The 14,477-nt window shown below is 35.0% G+C and overlaps 1 protein-coding gene across 4 annotated transcripts; it reads right to left on the bottom strand.

The window, feature by feature from the left end:
• Nucleotides 1-517: 517 nt before the first annotated feature.
• On the bottom strand, nucleotides 518-13,250 carry LOC149562490 (uncharacterized). Of its 4 annotated transcripts, none has more exons than XM_089825975.1 (4): nucleotides 12,783-13,162; nucleotides 1,538-1,694; nucleotides 1,254-1,333; nucleotides 518-1,110 (listed from the first exon to the last, which is right to left on the bottom strand). In XM_089825975.1, exons 1-4 carry the CDS (start codon nucleotides 12,945-12,947, stop codon nucleotides 832-834), a joined length of 681 nt encoding a protein of 226 aa, XP_089682101.1. In that variant the 5' UTR covers nucleotides 12,948-13,162; the 3' UTR covers nucleotides 518-831. The 4 variants fall into 4 exon arrangements, with proteins under 4 accessions (XP_089682101.1, XP_089682104.1, XP_089682102.1 ...); XM_089825978.1 differs by having other exon boundaries at nucleotides 518-1,098; nucleotides 1,254-1,330; nucleotides 12,783-13,133; XM_089825976.1 differs by having other exon boundaries at nucleotides 1,254-1,330; nucleotides 12,783-13,129.
• Nucleotides 13,251-14,477: the final 1,227 nt, after the last annotated feature.

A 14,477-nucleotide genomic window follows, 5' to 3' on the forward strand; every position in this document is an offset into this window, starting at 1 on the left:
GAACAAGGTCTTTTATGAGGGTATCAAATGCTAAGGTTTAAAATGTAGCATAGATGGATAGGACAGCCTGAAATATGGAATGCATATTTGAAGCTACAGGTAGTGTCCCTACTTTGGGAAAGAAAACTACATTAGATTGATCTTAAATGGAATCCAGATTTGCAATTAATTATGAACATAAGCTCCCCTTGTGCATACAAATTTTTTCAAAAAAAAGACCTTCAGAAGTAACCAAAAAATCTGTTGAATAATATTCCATTGGAGATCAGATAGACTAAACTTATTCCAGTTTTTAACTGCAAGGGTAGAAAATCTAAAATTAGAATTTCATATTAACTTCCATTTTTTTCCTTATTTCAGCAATTTTAGGTCTCCATTCCGAGATGGAGAGCTTATAAGAGGCTAGTTGCTAAGCTCCCTAGATGAGCAACTATTCAGCTTAGGAGCAATGGAAGCCGGCATGCAACTTGGTGCATATCACATCAAATTCCTACCATTTCATTGATCACTTAAAATCTTATTACTAAGCTGAATCCTTATTATTGGAAAAACAAAGCAAAAATTATTTGATCATGATCCATAAATAATGAAATGTGATTGCAAGTGACCACTGGACTGCAAAAATCTCAGATTGAGAGAATCACTTACATAAAACAACGGACTTGATTTCACTTGGTAAGTTGTCTATAAGTGACTGTGACTTCTAATAAGTTTTCATTTTTTAATCCCAATTTGTTTTTGACTGATTTTTTTCTGCTGATATTTTAACTTATTCATGCTCAACTCTCTTGATGCTCTCCATTCACATGATCCCTATTTCTGTTTAATTTGTTATTGTTGAAATTCTTCTTCTCCAGATTTGGGCATTTGCTTTTGCAAATTATTCGGTTTTGCTTGTGCATCCCCAATCATTTCTTTGGCTATAGAAGGCAGCCATTTTTCTCCCCTTTGTTGCTTTAATAATGCAACTCTCTCTTCCTCTTTCCTCCTTGCTATCTGAGCTGCAAATTCTTTTGCTTCTAATCTGGCTAAGGCCTTTTTACTGTTCTTCTCTGCTTCAGCTAAAATCATGGTTCCATCAACAGCAACAGATTGCAGCTGAAACTTGAACTGGTATATGATCACAGATATATTCACTGAGCTAAATAAAAAATGTTACAACACAAACAATATCATAATCCATTTCCTATCTTTCAGTCTTCAATGATTACGAAGGAATAAACTTGACAACCAGGTCAGTATAGATCAAATACCTCTCTTGATTTCTCATTAATCTCTTGTCTAGGAGGAATTCTTGGTTTCTTTCTAGGTATAGACTCTGGAAGCCTCTCTACTGCCAATGAAAATTGGTAAGAGTGAACATAAAACATCAGAAAAACAAAACATCTAACCAAGGGCAAACAAATTGACAACTTGTGATGCAAATTTACTATTTCTTTTCTAGGAGACAAGAAAGCAATGTCTAATTACAAACAATTGCCCTCTTCTAAGTTTATCAAACACCTAAAATAAGCACATTCTGTCTTCAGTAGCATACCATCAGGTTTGAGAGTTATGCCAAGTGGTGCCCGCCTAAACAAGCGGATATCATCATCAGCATCAATCATTGGACTGTCAACTACACGTGGTTGCAATTCTGAACTAGGGATTATGGTTAGAGTCTTATCTAAGTAATTATGAAGGAGATCCTGAGCCTGATATCAAAGCAGAAATCTTGAGTAAGTGAAATGAAATCCAATTAGAATCTCCAAATATATTGCATCCAACTAAATCAAGTGCCTTATCTAAAATGTATTTGACATGTGACATTTGTCAGTACCTCTGGACTGAGTAGAGATAGTGTGTGCACATAAACATTTACAAACAAGAATTCATATCATATGCAATAAAATAAAAGTACTTAGAGAATGAACCGCACTTCACCATTTCTCCATAACAGAAGATATAAGTATTGTCATAAACAATATGGTGAAAATCCCTATGTAATGAACTTGATTCCGTAAAAGATTATAGTGTTACAATTTATATATTCAGGAAATGGAAAGGGATCAACAGAGAGCCAATGACAATATTATGGAAATAATGTGTTACATGCAGAAGAATTCAAAGATACCTGAAATTTTCTGGAATCACCCATGATATATGAACCAATAAGAATAGAAAGTAAAAAACAATACATCTATATCTAGCCCAATGTCAAAGATGATGATTACTTTTGATTAACATGGAAAAAGGAGAAACATTTTTAGCATCAGAAGTTTCATTTTGGAAATTTAATTATAAAAGGAAGCGTACGTAATAAATAGTACGAGCTTTTCATACAAAGCAGGACTTCTCAAAATTACCATCCCCATCAATTCCCTAATAACAACATTTCAGATCCAGAACTCCATTACTCTTCCATCTTTTATACAAACAGAACTAGTGGTTATTATATTACTCAAACTTCGAGATAAATAAGTTTGTTCAACACCCTTATTTTTAAGCTATACCAGCATCAGTTGATGAGTGCAGTAAATTTCAAGCAAGATTATATAAAGTATACTGCTTCCTAAGACGCCAACTACCATATAGTTCCTATTGTGTTCAGAAGCCTTAAAAGCGAGTCCCTGCCATAACTTCAGAAAACATAGACACAATATGAACCCTTGATTCTATGGAAATCTCATCAAAACAGAAAAAACTCTTACGGTTTAGACAAGAAGTTGATGCAAGTTGATCAAGACAGCTACAATTTATTCAAGTAAATTCCTAGATATACATTTTATAATGTTACAGAATAAATCTAATGTCAACCTGAGAAACAGACAAAATTAGGAACTTTAGACTTTGACAAACCACAGGCCTATCCTTCTAGAAAGCACAAAAGCTTTAGCAGATGTCTTTCTACCCACTATAATTTTATTCCTCTTCTCATGTATCAACTGCTATTGGATATTTCTGAGTGGCATCCTTGGTTGTAGACTGTGAGAGGAAAACTGGAAATTTTTTATAACCAAAGGAAACTTACTGTATTTAGGAAAGGTTTGATGATCGAAGAAGTGGATTTAGCCACATAATCCTCTTAAGACAGTCACCCTGCCAGTGGGTTTTTTTTGCAATGTCCCAAGCTATACCAATGTTGGTAAACAGATTTGTCACTACGAGTGCTTTTTCAAAATGACCCTGTTCGCCCAAGGAGCAGTGAAAACCACACCAATAGTTGGATAGATTGCAGCTAGATCACAATCAAGTTGCAAACTTTCTTTGTGTTTGAGAGGGGCAGATCCCTCGTATGATGGCAATATTTGTATTTTACTATCATTTTAACCTGAAAGTACAAAAAGGAAAGAAAAAAAAACTAAAGAAAATAGACAACAAAAATCCCCAAAGTAGACATCCGAATACCATTTGAGATTCCAGACCAATGAAGATTACAAAGGAGGTTTAAGAACATTATGCAATGATGATAAAGGATAATAAATCTTGGCATACAAGACAGGCTATGCCAATGCATTCTAATCAGGATGCTAGGATGTTAGTTCATTTCTTCACATCAATTACATAAATTGGAGAAACCATTGGATTTCACAATACATAAAGATATCACCAATCAAACATACAAGAAATTGCTACTAACAACTTTGTAACACATTTGGACATACAAACGAAATGCATTCTTCATTATGCTTTTGAAAATATACAAATTCAAAAACCTTTAGGTACAATGTGTAAACCCAAAATCCTGTTCGGAAATTTATCCATAAATTCCCCTTTGTCAAAAAGTCTTCCCCTTTTACGTTACAAAATGCCTCGCATTTATAGGCTACTTTGATAACTAACTTCTTTTGGATTAGTAACTAGCTTATTTTTGCGTGATTTGGTCAAGGTTATTACTTTACAAACTTAGTGCAAAAATAGTCAAATTATTAACTTTGACTAAAAGTGACCAAAGTCATTGTTTAGTAATCTGCCAAGAACTTTACTTTCAAGCACATACATCCCAACTGCATCTGATAATCATTCTTTCCTTTCAACAATCTCCTTTGGAAGTTTCTTAAAGAACTTTTGAAGATCTTGGTAAAATTGGTTGTTGTCTGTACATCTCCTCTTTGTTGCATAGAAAGAATATGCTATATCATCGACCTCAAGGAATCACTTTTATGTGATAACTTGTGTATCATCTTAACATATATATTTAGAAGGAATCATCATTTATTTCCACCAAAGTATTTGCAGCCTTGTATCACTAGACCCACATATTGATTTTTCTTAAATTTCCCACAGCCTGCCATTCTGACATTCATCCTCTCAAAATTTATTAAGTGAACTAGATTTTAATTGACGTGCCATTCTTTTTGCACCGTTTTTGACATGGTCTTCATGATTGTCCTAAATTAAGTCCAAGGCCACATTATCAATCCACTCTTCCAACCAAAGTTTCTCCTTGTTCCCTTTCTCTATAGTTGCTTTTGATAAAAAAAGTTGACTTTTTCATATGCCAAGTGTGTTTACTTTATATTTTAGATAACAACTCGAGAGAAAGAAACCGATAAGAATTTGAGAAGATAGTATTTCCATCTTTGCGTTTGAGGAAAACTGACAATTTATGAGGCCTATCATGAGAATGATAAATCTCAAGTGATGTATTGTGCCCAGAGATTGATATATCGATCGTTCTCAAAAATAACTTCCATTCAAAGGAAACTTTCCTCCTAACTGTATAAAAACTTTTCCCTTCCCCGAACCATATGTGAAATTCTTTGAGCAGATACAATATTCTCCTTTACAAGAATACCATTCCCGATCATCACAACTAATTATCATCTTTGCATAGTGATTAGGCATGCTTGAATGGTTTGAGAATACTATTTCTTATCTAAATTATATGTTTCACCACCCAAATGATGTAAAGAGAAGATTCGAAGATCTTCATTGTATGGTTGATCCATGCTCATCAACACTATTTGTACAAGAAGTTAAATTATCATAGCTCAACATTTTGGTGCGGGAATTCGAGGAATATGTCAAGCACGAATACCAAGATAAATGTAGTCAATATCAAACTCGGAATCCATCCTATCTTTAATCATCATCACACTAGTGGGATGAGATCTCATTCAACAAGGCCGGAAGCCTCAAATGTGATCCACATTTCGTACATGAATGTTTATCAAAGCATTTTTTAAGCTTTGAGGCATTTATATCCCAACTGAAACCTGTATTATATTTTCCTCACTAATTGAAGGATATGATTTGAGGAGCTTCACTTATACAAAGATTTTGAGAGCCTCCTTGTAGCAAAATCAATTGTGCACACATTCATCAATCATTTTATTTTATTCCCTGAAATGACATCTATATTTGAGTCATACTTTGATTATGGCATGCCTTGAAATCATGGTTCTTGATGCATCAGTGAAAAAGATTCATGCTTTGTCTATGGTATCCCATATCAAGATGAGTACTTTTTAAAATATGGTATTTGACAAAAATATGCTTTGATATGCTTTTAAAGACATCTATAACATATTCTAAAGCTCCCATATTATCTCTGATTGCCACTGTAGAATTTGAATATGTGGTAGCTACCAGCACGTGCTTGAAATATTCTGAAACCAATTCAGCCAAACATTTTGTGGGCTAATCATTTCAGTTCATTCTTTGAGATGGTGTCTCCTTGCAGCTATCTGTGTTGTCTCTAACTCTACATTTTGCAAGCATGTGCAGAGCTGCTGTTATCGTGGTATACCTGATACCACTACATTACCTAGAGGCATTTTGTCAAACAATTTAGGTGCATTGAATATGATTCCACGTTTCTTGCCGGTTCATAACAGAAACTGTGTCCTACATTATGAATGGATGCTGACCAGAGCATTTCCAACCAGTGTAAAATTCTCATTTCCATGTGCATGTGCAAGGAAGAGTGAACAAAGGCTGCAGCATCCAACTCCATGCAGCTATGGTATTGAATTTGAAAGTTTCTGCACACTCTTGAACAAACTGATTTTTGAGCATTTACTACAATCCTTGCATTCTATGCAATGACATGTCTTCACAGCATTTTGAGAAAACATTTATCATGCCTTGTGTAGATCTACAACAATCATGTATTCAATGGGGTACATTCCTTTTGGAAATTTGTAAAATTACTCACACTATCATTATTAAAGATTTCCACATCTCTACCAAAGGTTGTGAGACTATTCTCCTTTAAGGAACTACATCAAATAGAAACATGCCATCTATGAATGGGAATTCAATTCTACAAGAACCACTTGAGATAAAAAAAAATGAGCTATTGATGGCTCTCAAAGCTATATCAGAACCACCGACCACTGCTAGAAATTTTATTAATACTGTAACGTACAGATTCATCCTGCAACAAGGGAACAAGGTGCTTCACAAAATGCAAGTATTGCACAATAGAGGATTTTTATTCTCGGCATCTAATCAAACAGTTAACATGTCTTGCTTGTGATTACAAACTCCGCATGTGTGCGTTTTTTCATATTTTGCAGAACTACTTGCATGAGGATTTGTTCAAATGTTTGGCACACATTCCCTCTTACATTGATTTCATTTACATATCAAAGCCATTATGTGCAAGGTTGGCAGCATTGTCTCATACAGATCGTATGCCAGTAGATGTTTCCAAGTTCCAAAGAGGTGGAAATGTGTTGTTTCATAGCTCCCAAATTTATGCTTTAATGGAGACTGGCGCTCCGTACTACTGAGAAACAATCACAAGCAATGTCTATGGGTTTTTAGTTTATCTAATACTTTTCCCAATCTGTTCACTGATTTACCATTCTTTTCTCTTACACCATTATGCTTCTTTGGGGCATTCTTTGAAATTTCGATGTATTCTTTTGTGCTTGGCACTTACAGCAAGCTACCAAAAACATTTCAACATGGGCTTCTGTCAAACCATTGAAGGCTGCAAAAAGAAAAATGGTTACACTGTTCTTGAAATGATGTAGTGAATGCTAAACTAGGCAGGTTGGGCATGCCTGTTTAAATTGCTTGAGATTTTAGAAATTCTAACCTTTCAAAAGTTATGATTTTGACTTTTCAAAGCATTTCCAATTAAATGGTTAAAAATGCTTATTTTTCCAGCCTACACAACCATCATGATTTATGACTGCATATTTTGAGCATCCACAACTTTTTCTGTTATGTATGCTCATTTTCTGAGCATTCAAAACCTCAAGTTATGTGTGCTCACTGTTTGATCATTTTAAACCAATTTGGTTTTGAATCCCCAATTTTTTAACATTTTGCATTTTTAAGTTGTGAGTGCTCATATTTCAACTTCAAGCATTAAAAACCTTAAAAGGTTTGAAATTTTGATAATTTGAGCATTTCTAGCAACATGGCAAAACTTGAGGAGTTTTCCATAGTCTTCTGCAAAAATAGGCTCCTTTTGAAGGTATGGACAAGGACAACTATTAAATAATTAAAATTATTCTGAAAAATAACTTCAATTATTTATTAAAAAAGAAAACCTTGAGTCATATATTTTGGAAGAATTGGACCCAAAAAAATTTAAAATTTGAATTCTACAAGGAACACGGCAACAAACAATAATGCAAATCAGATTGTTAACCTTATACAAACACTTATTATTTGAACATTAACACCATCAGCCCAACAGGAATGGCAAATTGGACTGCTGCAGTGCAGATAGAGTCCGTGTCCAATGAAGCTCAAATACAAACTCTGTATGAGATCATCATTGGAAACACTACGACTTTTGTCCAAGGTTTCCCACACTCAAACACAACTGCTCAAAATGAGTTCTAAAAGGAAGTTGATTGGGTGTAGATGTCCCTGTATTGACACATTCACTCCTTTATATCCATCATACAACAATAGGTCGGCCATAATGAAAATTCAGGAGACCAAATTTGAACAATGAATGTGGGTGGGAAAAACTCTCAGTTGTGAAATTTATGGCACCAAAAACTACCATTAATGGCAATATGACACATGATGGAGTGTTGGAGAGAGAACGAATGGGAATATCAAGGATTGAGGGTAAGAGATACTTCATGACTCATACCACAAGTCAGGGTATTCGGGTTCAAGCTATAGGTGTGCTGGTAAAGATAGGTCCGAAAGTCTAACAGATACAAAATAAGGGTGGGGAAAGAATGGAAGCCATGATAGAATAAAGGGGCAAAAGAAAGATTGAAAAAAGAAAAGAAAGCACTCATGGATGAGGAAGTCATGCCTTCAAACAAAGATGGTGCATGCCTTCAAATCAGAGACTCTGGGGACCTTAAATAGACAGTAGGGGAAAGGACGTGCATACAAAATAGGACCAAGGGAGATGCAGAAAATATGAAATTCATATTTGTTCCATAAACTAGATTAATATAAAAAAGGCTTAGTTGCAGGGTTTGCACCCTGTACCTACAAACCAGGTCTAGGTGTGTTTCGGTTCGAGTACGAATGCCTGGTGTGCTATGGGTATGCACAGGGTACACTCCTAACGCACTGGGTGTGCTGTGGGTACACAGACTGTGTACAGATAACCCAGGAAACTTGGGTTGCACCTTGTGCGTACCTGGGCTTAGTTTTCAATAACCACACCTTAAACTATCCTTTTCCTTTTTTTTGAACTCAGTGAATTATCTTTGTATAATTATGTTTGTATGAGAATTGGAAAGGTATTCAGATTTTTCAATGTCTCTGATTTGTTTGAAAATAATGAATTCATAAATGCAACTAAAAATGTACACTCTGATGGTTCATACGTAGCATTTTTGACAGTGGACAGTATTTATTTGCAAATTTTTCATTACTTTTTCAGCATAGTTCATGATACAGATCTTTTTGACAAATAGCTATATTCGTATAAATCTAGGAATGTAGCTGTTTGTCATAAAGATTTGTATCGTGAATATTTTTGGTATATATAGATAATATAATATATACACACATTTACACAAACCCATGTACCCAAACCCCCAAAACAATTTGCCCATACCCACGGGTTCTCGTACCCACACCAACAATTTAGCCAAAAGGGGATGTCATATTTCAATCTAGTGATTTCAGTCTTAAACTATGATATGTGTTGGAAAGATTAATATTTTCACTACACGAGTCCCCTTTAAAAATACCTGAAAATGCAACATAGAAAAATGAAGGAAAAAAACTTGAAATATTCAAAAACCAAAATTGTATTTCAACTGGTCCTTCTTGGTGTGGGCACTTGTCAATGGCTCATTTGGCATTTGAGACATTTCATTTCCCACTAAAACATAGCTATAAAGGAATCACCTTTTGTTGGGATTGAGATTTGTAGTGTCCTTTTTGCTTGAATCCCTTCCTTTTGTCTTTGTATTTTGACCCATTGTTGATAACCAATCTAGGAAATTCCAAAAGGTTTGTCTTGCATAATACTGTGCCTCTGGATGTCGCATCAATCCCCCTTTTCATGTTTTAACGTATTAGGTCTAGCAAATTTTCATACCCTAACTTTATTCCACTTCATGTATAACCAATCTGAGAAAGTTTTCATGGGGATGTGATATTTCAGGCATTGAATGCATCTCCCCTTTTTGGCCTAGGTATGCAAATTAAAAAACCAAAAAATCTAAGTGTGAGAGTCACCAAGGCTTCCATCTTCAACAGCATCCAATCAGGTCTAAGTTTCCAATTTGAAGAAAATCAAATTGAAATTGTAGAAGTAATGCAATTGCAAGATTTTCCTAGTGTTAGGGATGCCATGTTTAAATTTAAGGAAAACTCAAGCATTTTGAGGGAGTTATGCAATTGTGAGATTTTTTAGTGTTAAGGATTTCATGTTTCAAATTTAAGGAAAATCCAAACAGAACTGGAAAATTTATTTAATTGCGAAATTTCAACTTGAATAGGGATATATTCAAATTATCCAAATACCCCTCGAATTACCACACTAGAGTAAATACCCCTTGAGTTGCCATAGAGGAGATAATGACTCCTGTATTCCCACAATAGAAGATGACCCCTAAATTTCCACAACAGGACTTGATCCCTAAGTGTCCAACAGTTGTCTAAAAGGGCACGAATTTTCACATTTCTTCAAGGACATGTTTTTCAGCTGCTGACAAGTGCTGATAGATTCGAGAACTACAGTTTAAGGCACACAATGCATGATTTCACCTCATATCTTGGAATTAGTGCCTACGTGAGTGGATTAACAGAAAACCATCCAAGTTTCGTTGCAGATTTGAACTACATTATACCGTAATAATAAAGAAGGATCAGTTTGCATCCCTAGTGCTATTTGTTCAATCTGAAAACCACTCCTTGCAACAACTTGACTATGGATCCTCTATCTTTGAATGAGGATTCAACACCTTAGAAGTGGGTGCAATAAAAAACTTTAGTGATTTAAGAAGACTTTGGGCACTGACTTGATTTTTTCTGTGTTTTATTATTCTGGGTACACAATCAATATCTGCGATTATCCATAATAAAATATACATACTCTAACCTGAGTGTATATGAATAAATTCTCTTAGTATGTGGTGTCTCAAGTTTGTATTTCAGTATTCATTTGAGCAAAATATCAAATATTGTGGTGATTATCAGTGCACATCTATTGCACCTGTGTTCTTTTAATTGTAGTATTGTTTAAGCAATATTGTGAGTTATGAAGATAATAAAGAGCACTGCTGTTACAAAATGATCTTGTACTACGATCGCATTGAAGGACTTTTGCAGGTCGAATTATTACAAGCTGACAATTCTAGATTGACCATTAAAGAATATTGATTGTTGAGAATGAATATGTATACATGCACATATAGACACATACATGCTTGCACATATACATAAATATTATATGTATAGACATACACATGCACAGATACTCATATAGACACATGCATGCATGCAAATATGTATATGTGTGCATGTATGTATATACATAACATATATGTACATGTATGTATGTGTGTGCCTGTACATATACACATAAATATGAGATTTAATAAAGAGATGTTTGACTGGTGTGTATGTCAAATGAGGGATTTATTATTGAAGTTTCGTTGAAGCCTTCAAAACTGCATGGTCTAGTGTCAAACTTATCAACAAACAGAAATGGTTTAAAAAAAAGGATAATTGGTTATGTTCTAGTTTGACCTCTATTAGGATGCTTAAATTAAGATTCTCCTTTGAGTTGTCCATGCATGTTATTATGTATGTGTATGTGCGTATAATTCCCATTCAATTACCCCTGTTTGTAAAGGTTCAATATTGTCTGTGATGCGTAATCAATGTTATCAAATGCATATTTGCCTATGTTCCATGGAGTTTTGGAGATGGGGACGGTTTAGGGGATGGGAACATTTTTCCATTACGAGTACGGTTTAGGGCCAATTTTTAGGGGATGGTAGAGGGCAGCTATTAAAAAATAGGGGATTTTTTATATAGAGAGAGAAATTTCAAATATGCATTTTATAACATTGAAAAAGCATTCATTATGAACATTTTAGAAGCTTAATACGTATAATTAGACTTGAATTGAGATATCACATGTAAGTCGACAAGCAAAATAACAAAATTCAAATGCTTTCATTATCAATATATAGCATACATATAGCAAAAATGACTAAAGGCTCCAAATTTCAACATTTGCGAATGTGAAAATGAATTTCTTTTCCTCCTTTCTGATGATGTTATGATTAGGTTTCTTTATTACTACATCCACAGCCAGCCTTTTTTTCAAATTTAAAAATGTCTTATTTTTAAGATTGGCAGTCCAAAAATGGATTAGGTCATAGGACTCGGCTAGAAGTCCCTGGGATGGGTAGGGGTCACCAAAGTCGAGTTGATGCAGGATCCAAACCATCTATACCGGTACAAAGAGGTGTTAAGATTCTACCATTTCAAGGGCTAAAAAGATTCATCTTTTGTCTGGATGCGATTCCCAGATCACTGAAATCGCCTGCATTATTTTCATTCGCTGCTGGGAATTTTCTCTGCAGCCATCCTTTGAACTCAGCTATCCTATTACGCGTGGATTAGCATATGGACCATAAAATTGCTGAAAATAAAAACAATGGCCATTGCCAACTGCTTTGTACATAATGTAGCCAAGTCCAAGAGCTGGGTACTGCAGCAATATGTTTTTAAATTTCATCTCATGTTTTGATTGCATTTGTTTGATATGTAATCTGTTAGAATTAATAATCGAGTCCTATTACAGATACACATAGTTTGGCCATGTAGATTTGCAAAAAGCTCAACATTTTGCCAGCGAACTCGCGAGCTCCACACACAAAAGCCCAAATAAACCCAAATCCCACAAGAGGATATGCCATGCGGTCGGGACGTCAGTCAGTGGGGCATATTAAATTCCCATAAATTTTGAACTGAATCAAACTTCATATGCAGAAGTCAGTCCCAAAAAAAAATCAGGTTCGAAGGGCAACGTCTATATAGCCACGAAAATACACTTCCTTACGAAGGAGAGGACTTAGAATTTTTTTTGAAAAGTTAGAAAAAGCAATGTAAAGGAAGTGCATTTTCGTGGCTGTATAGCCACAGGCGGTTCGGCGTCCCTCGGCCGCAATATTGCAGCCCAAAACCCTAGTGAATGCAATGATATTCTAATTGAGCAATTGTGAATGCATTCGAGTGCAACTCAGAATTACAAATCTTAAGAAAGCAACCTAAACTTAACAAAACATTAGAAGCCACAAACGGCAAGTTATTCCAAAGGTGAAACGAATTTTAAAATCATAATTAATAAATATAATACTTCATGACGGTTTAAAGACGGCGAATGAAAAAATGCATACTCGAGACTGATATAACTTGAGGTTGTTGGATTTTCCCTTCTCGTCCCTCTTTGAATGACCATTACTGTTCTTGTTCGCGAAAGTGGTATCGTAATCCACTGCGATGCTGTTGACGGCTGCCCTCCATTTCTCATCTCCATCTTCATCACTGCTAGAAGAGTTCATCTCTATAAACAAAGCTCCCTCTCATAAAACAGAGTCATGAAAGAACGCTAACGTTGCTTGAGTTATCTTATCTCGGCTTCCCCTGAAGTATCCAATGCACCCAGCTACTCAAATCAACACTCCTTGAAGGTTTATACCAGATTTCATACTGGAAATGGCCGAGTAGCAATGTAAGCAACTTTGATTAACAGAAAGCTGACTTCATTAGTGATCCTAATTTTTTAATGGAGGGTTCAGCCTTTTTCATGTAGCTCGTCTCTTTTAGATGTTGGGGTCTTGCACTTAACAAGACTTGATTTTGGTGGGTTCTTTGTGAGCCTTTCAACTTCACTAGTAGACCAAGGGCCCTTTGACGTTACCTAATATTTAGGTTGGTAAGTCATTTTGATTTGTTTCTTTATAAAATGAGCAATCTGTCAGTTGTCATATATGAATTGCTTATAAAGCAAGGGCTTGAACACTAACTACGTTTGGTTAGTGGCTCGTTCAAGTCTATTAGTCATATTTTTAGTTTTTGTATTATTTGTGTGAATGAATAGGCAAGTGCTTTATTAAGTTATAATATTATAGTATATCTTTTCTTAAAAAAAGATTGGGAGATAGAGGATCTTTTTGCAAGAGTCGTGCAAGAATTAGATGATCGTAGGATGAAAGTGTACACTAGAAATGTGTCACACTCTAAACCATTCTATCCAAACGATTCCATGAGTTGGAATGCTTGGATGCCGGCTTAGAGCTCCCTATCCACGGAGTGCAAGAAGTTAGTATTCAAGCATGAAGGCTCTCAGCCAAGCCTTGGAAATGTACTTCTTGCTAGTAAACCATGCAACGGGAGGTTCTTTGAGACAAGAGCAAGAGTGCCAATATCTTCAAGAAATTCCTCAAAGATGCAATGCAAATGAAAATTAAGCTAAAATGAGATGCAAAGTGGAGTTGTGCTAAAACATGTATGAGAGTGTTACAACCCAAATATTAAGCTATGAGAGATAGATTATTGCAAAATAGAAGCTAAACTAACATGCAACATGAATCTAAGCTAAAATGCTATGGTATGAGAGAATGTAGACAAGAAATAGAAGTTCTCCACAAAGCTCCAAAGAAACCTGTTAGAAAACCTACAGCATAACAATATTCAAAATGAGGATGGATTGAGAGGGAAAGCTCTCTCCCTTTTAAAGTCATACGGATGGTAGAGATCAAGATGAAGATGGTGGATGATCAATGGTTGAATTCAAAAATAGGAGTGATCCATGCACACACACAAGTCAACCAATAGAATATAAGTTGACTTGTCACATAAGACAAAAGTCTCATAAGCTTTTTTTTTTAATTGCAAAATAGAAAAATAACTTTATGTGTGCACTTTAAGTGGGTTAGAAGAATGGGGTCTTTTATTTAATTAAAAGGGGACATGTTCTTTTAATCAAATAATGAACTTAGGATAGCATAGTCAAACTATAGGTTATAATCAAATAAATTGATTATTAGCAATTTGGTCTAGATAAGTGATTAAATTAATTTAGCCAAAAT

The sequence above is a fragment of the Cupressus sempervirens genome, chromosome 4 (genome assembly GCF_028749045.1).
Source record: "Cupressus sempervirens isolate cs-2001-9-10 chromosome 4, ASM2874904v1, whole genome shotgun sequence".
NCBI classification, from domain to species: Eukaryota; Viridiplantae; Streptophyta; class Pinopsida; order Cupressales; family Cupressaceae; genus Cupressus; species Cupressus sempervirens.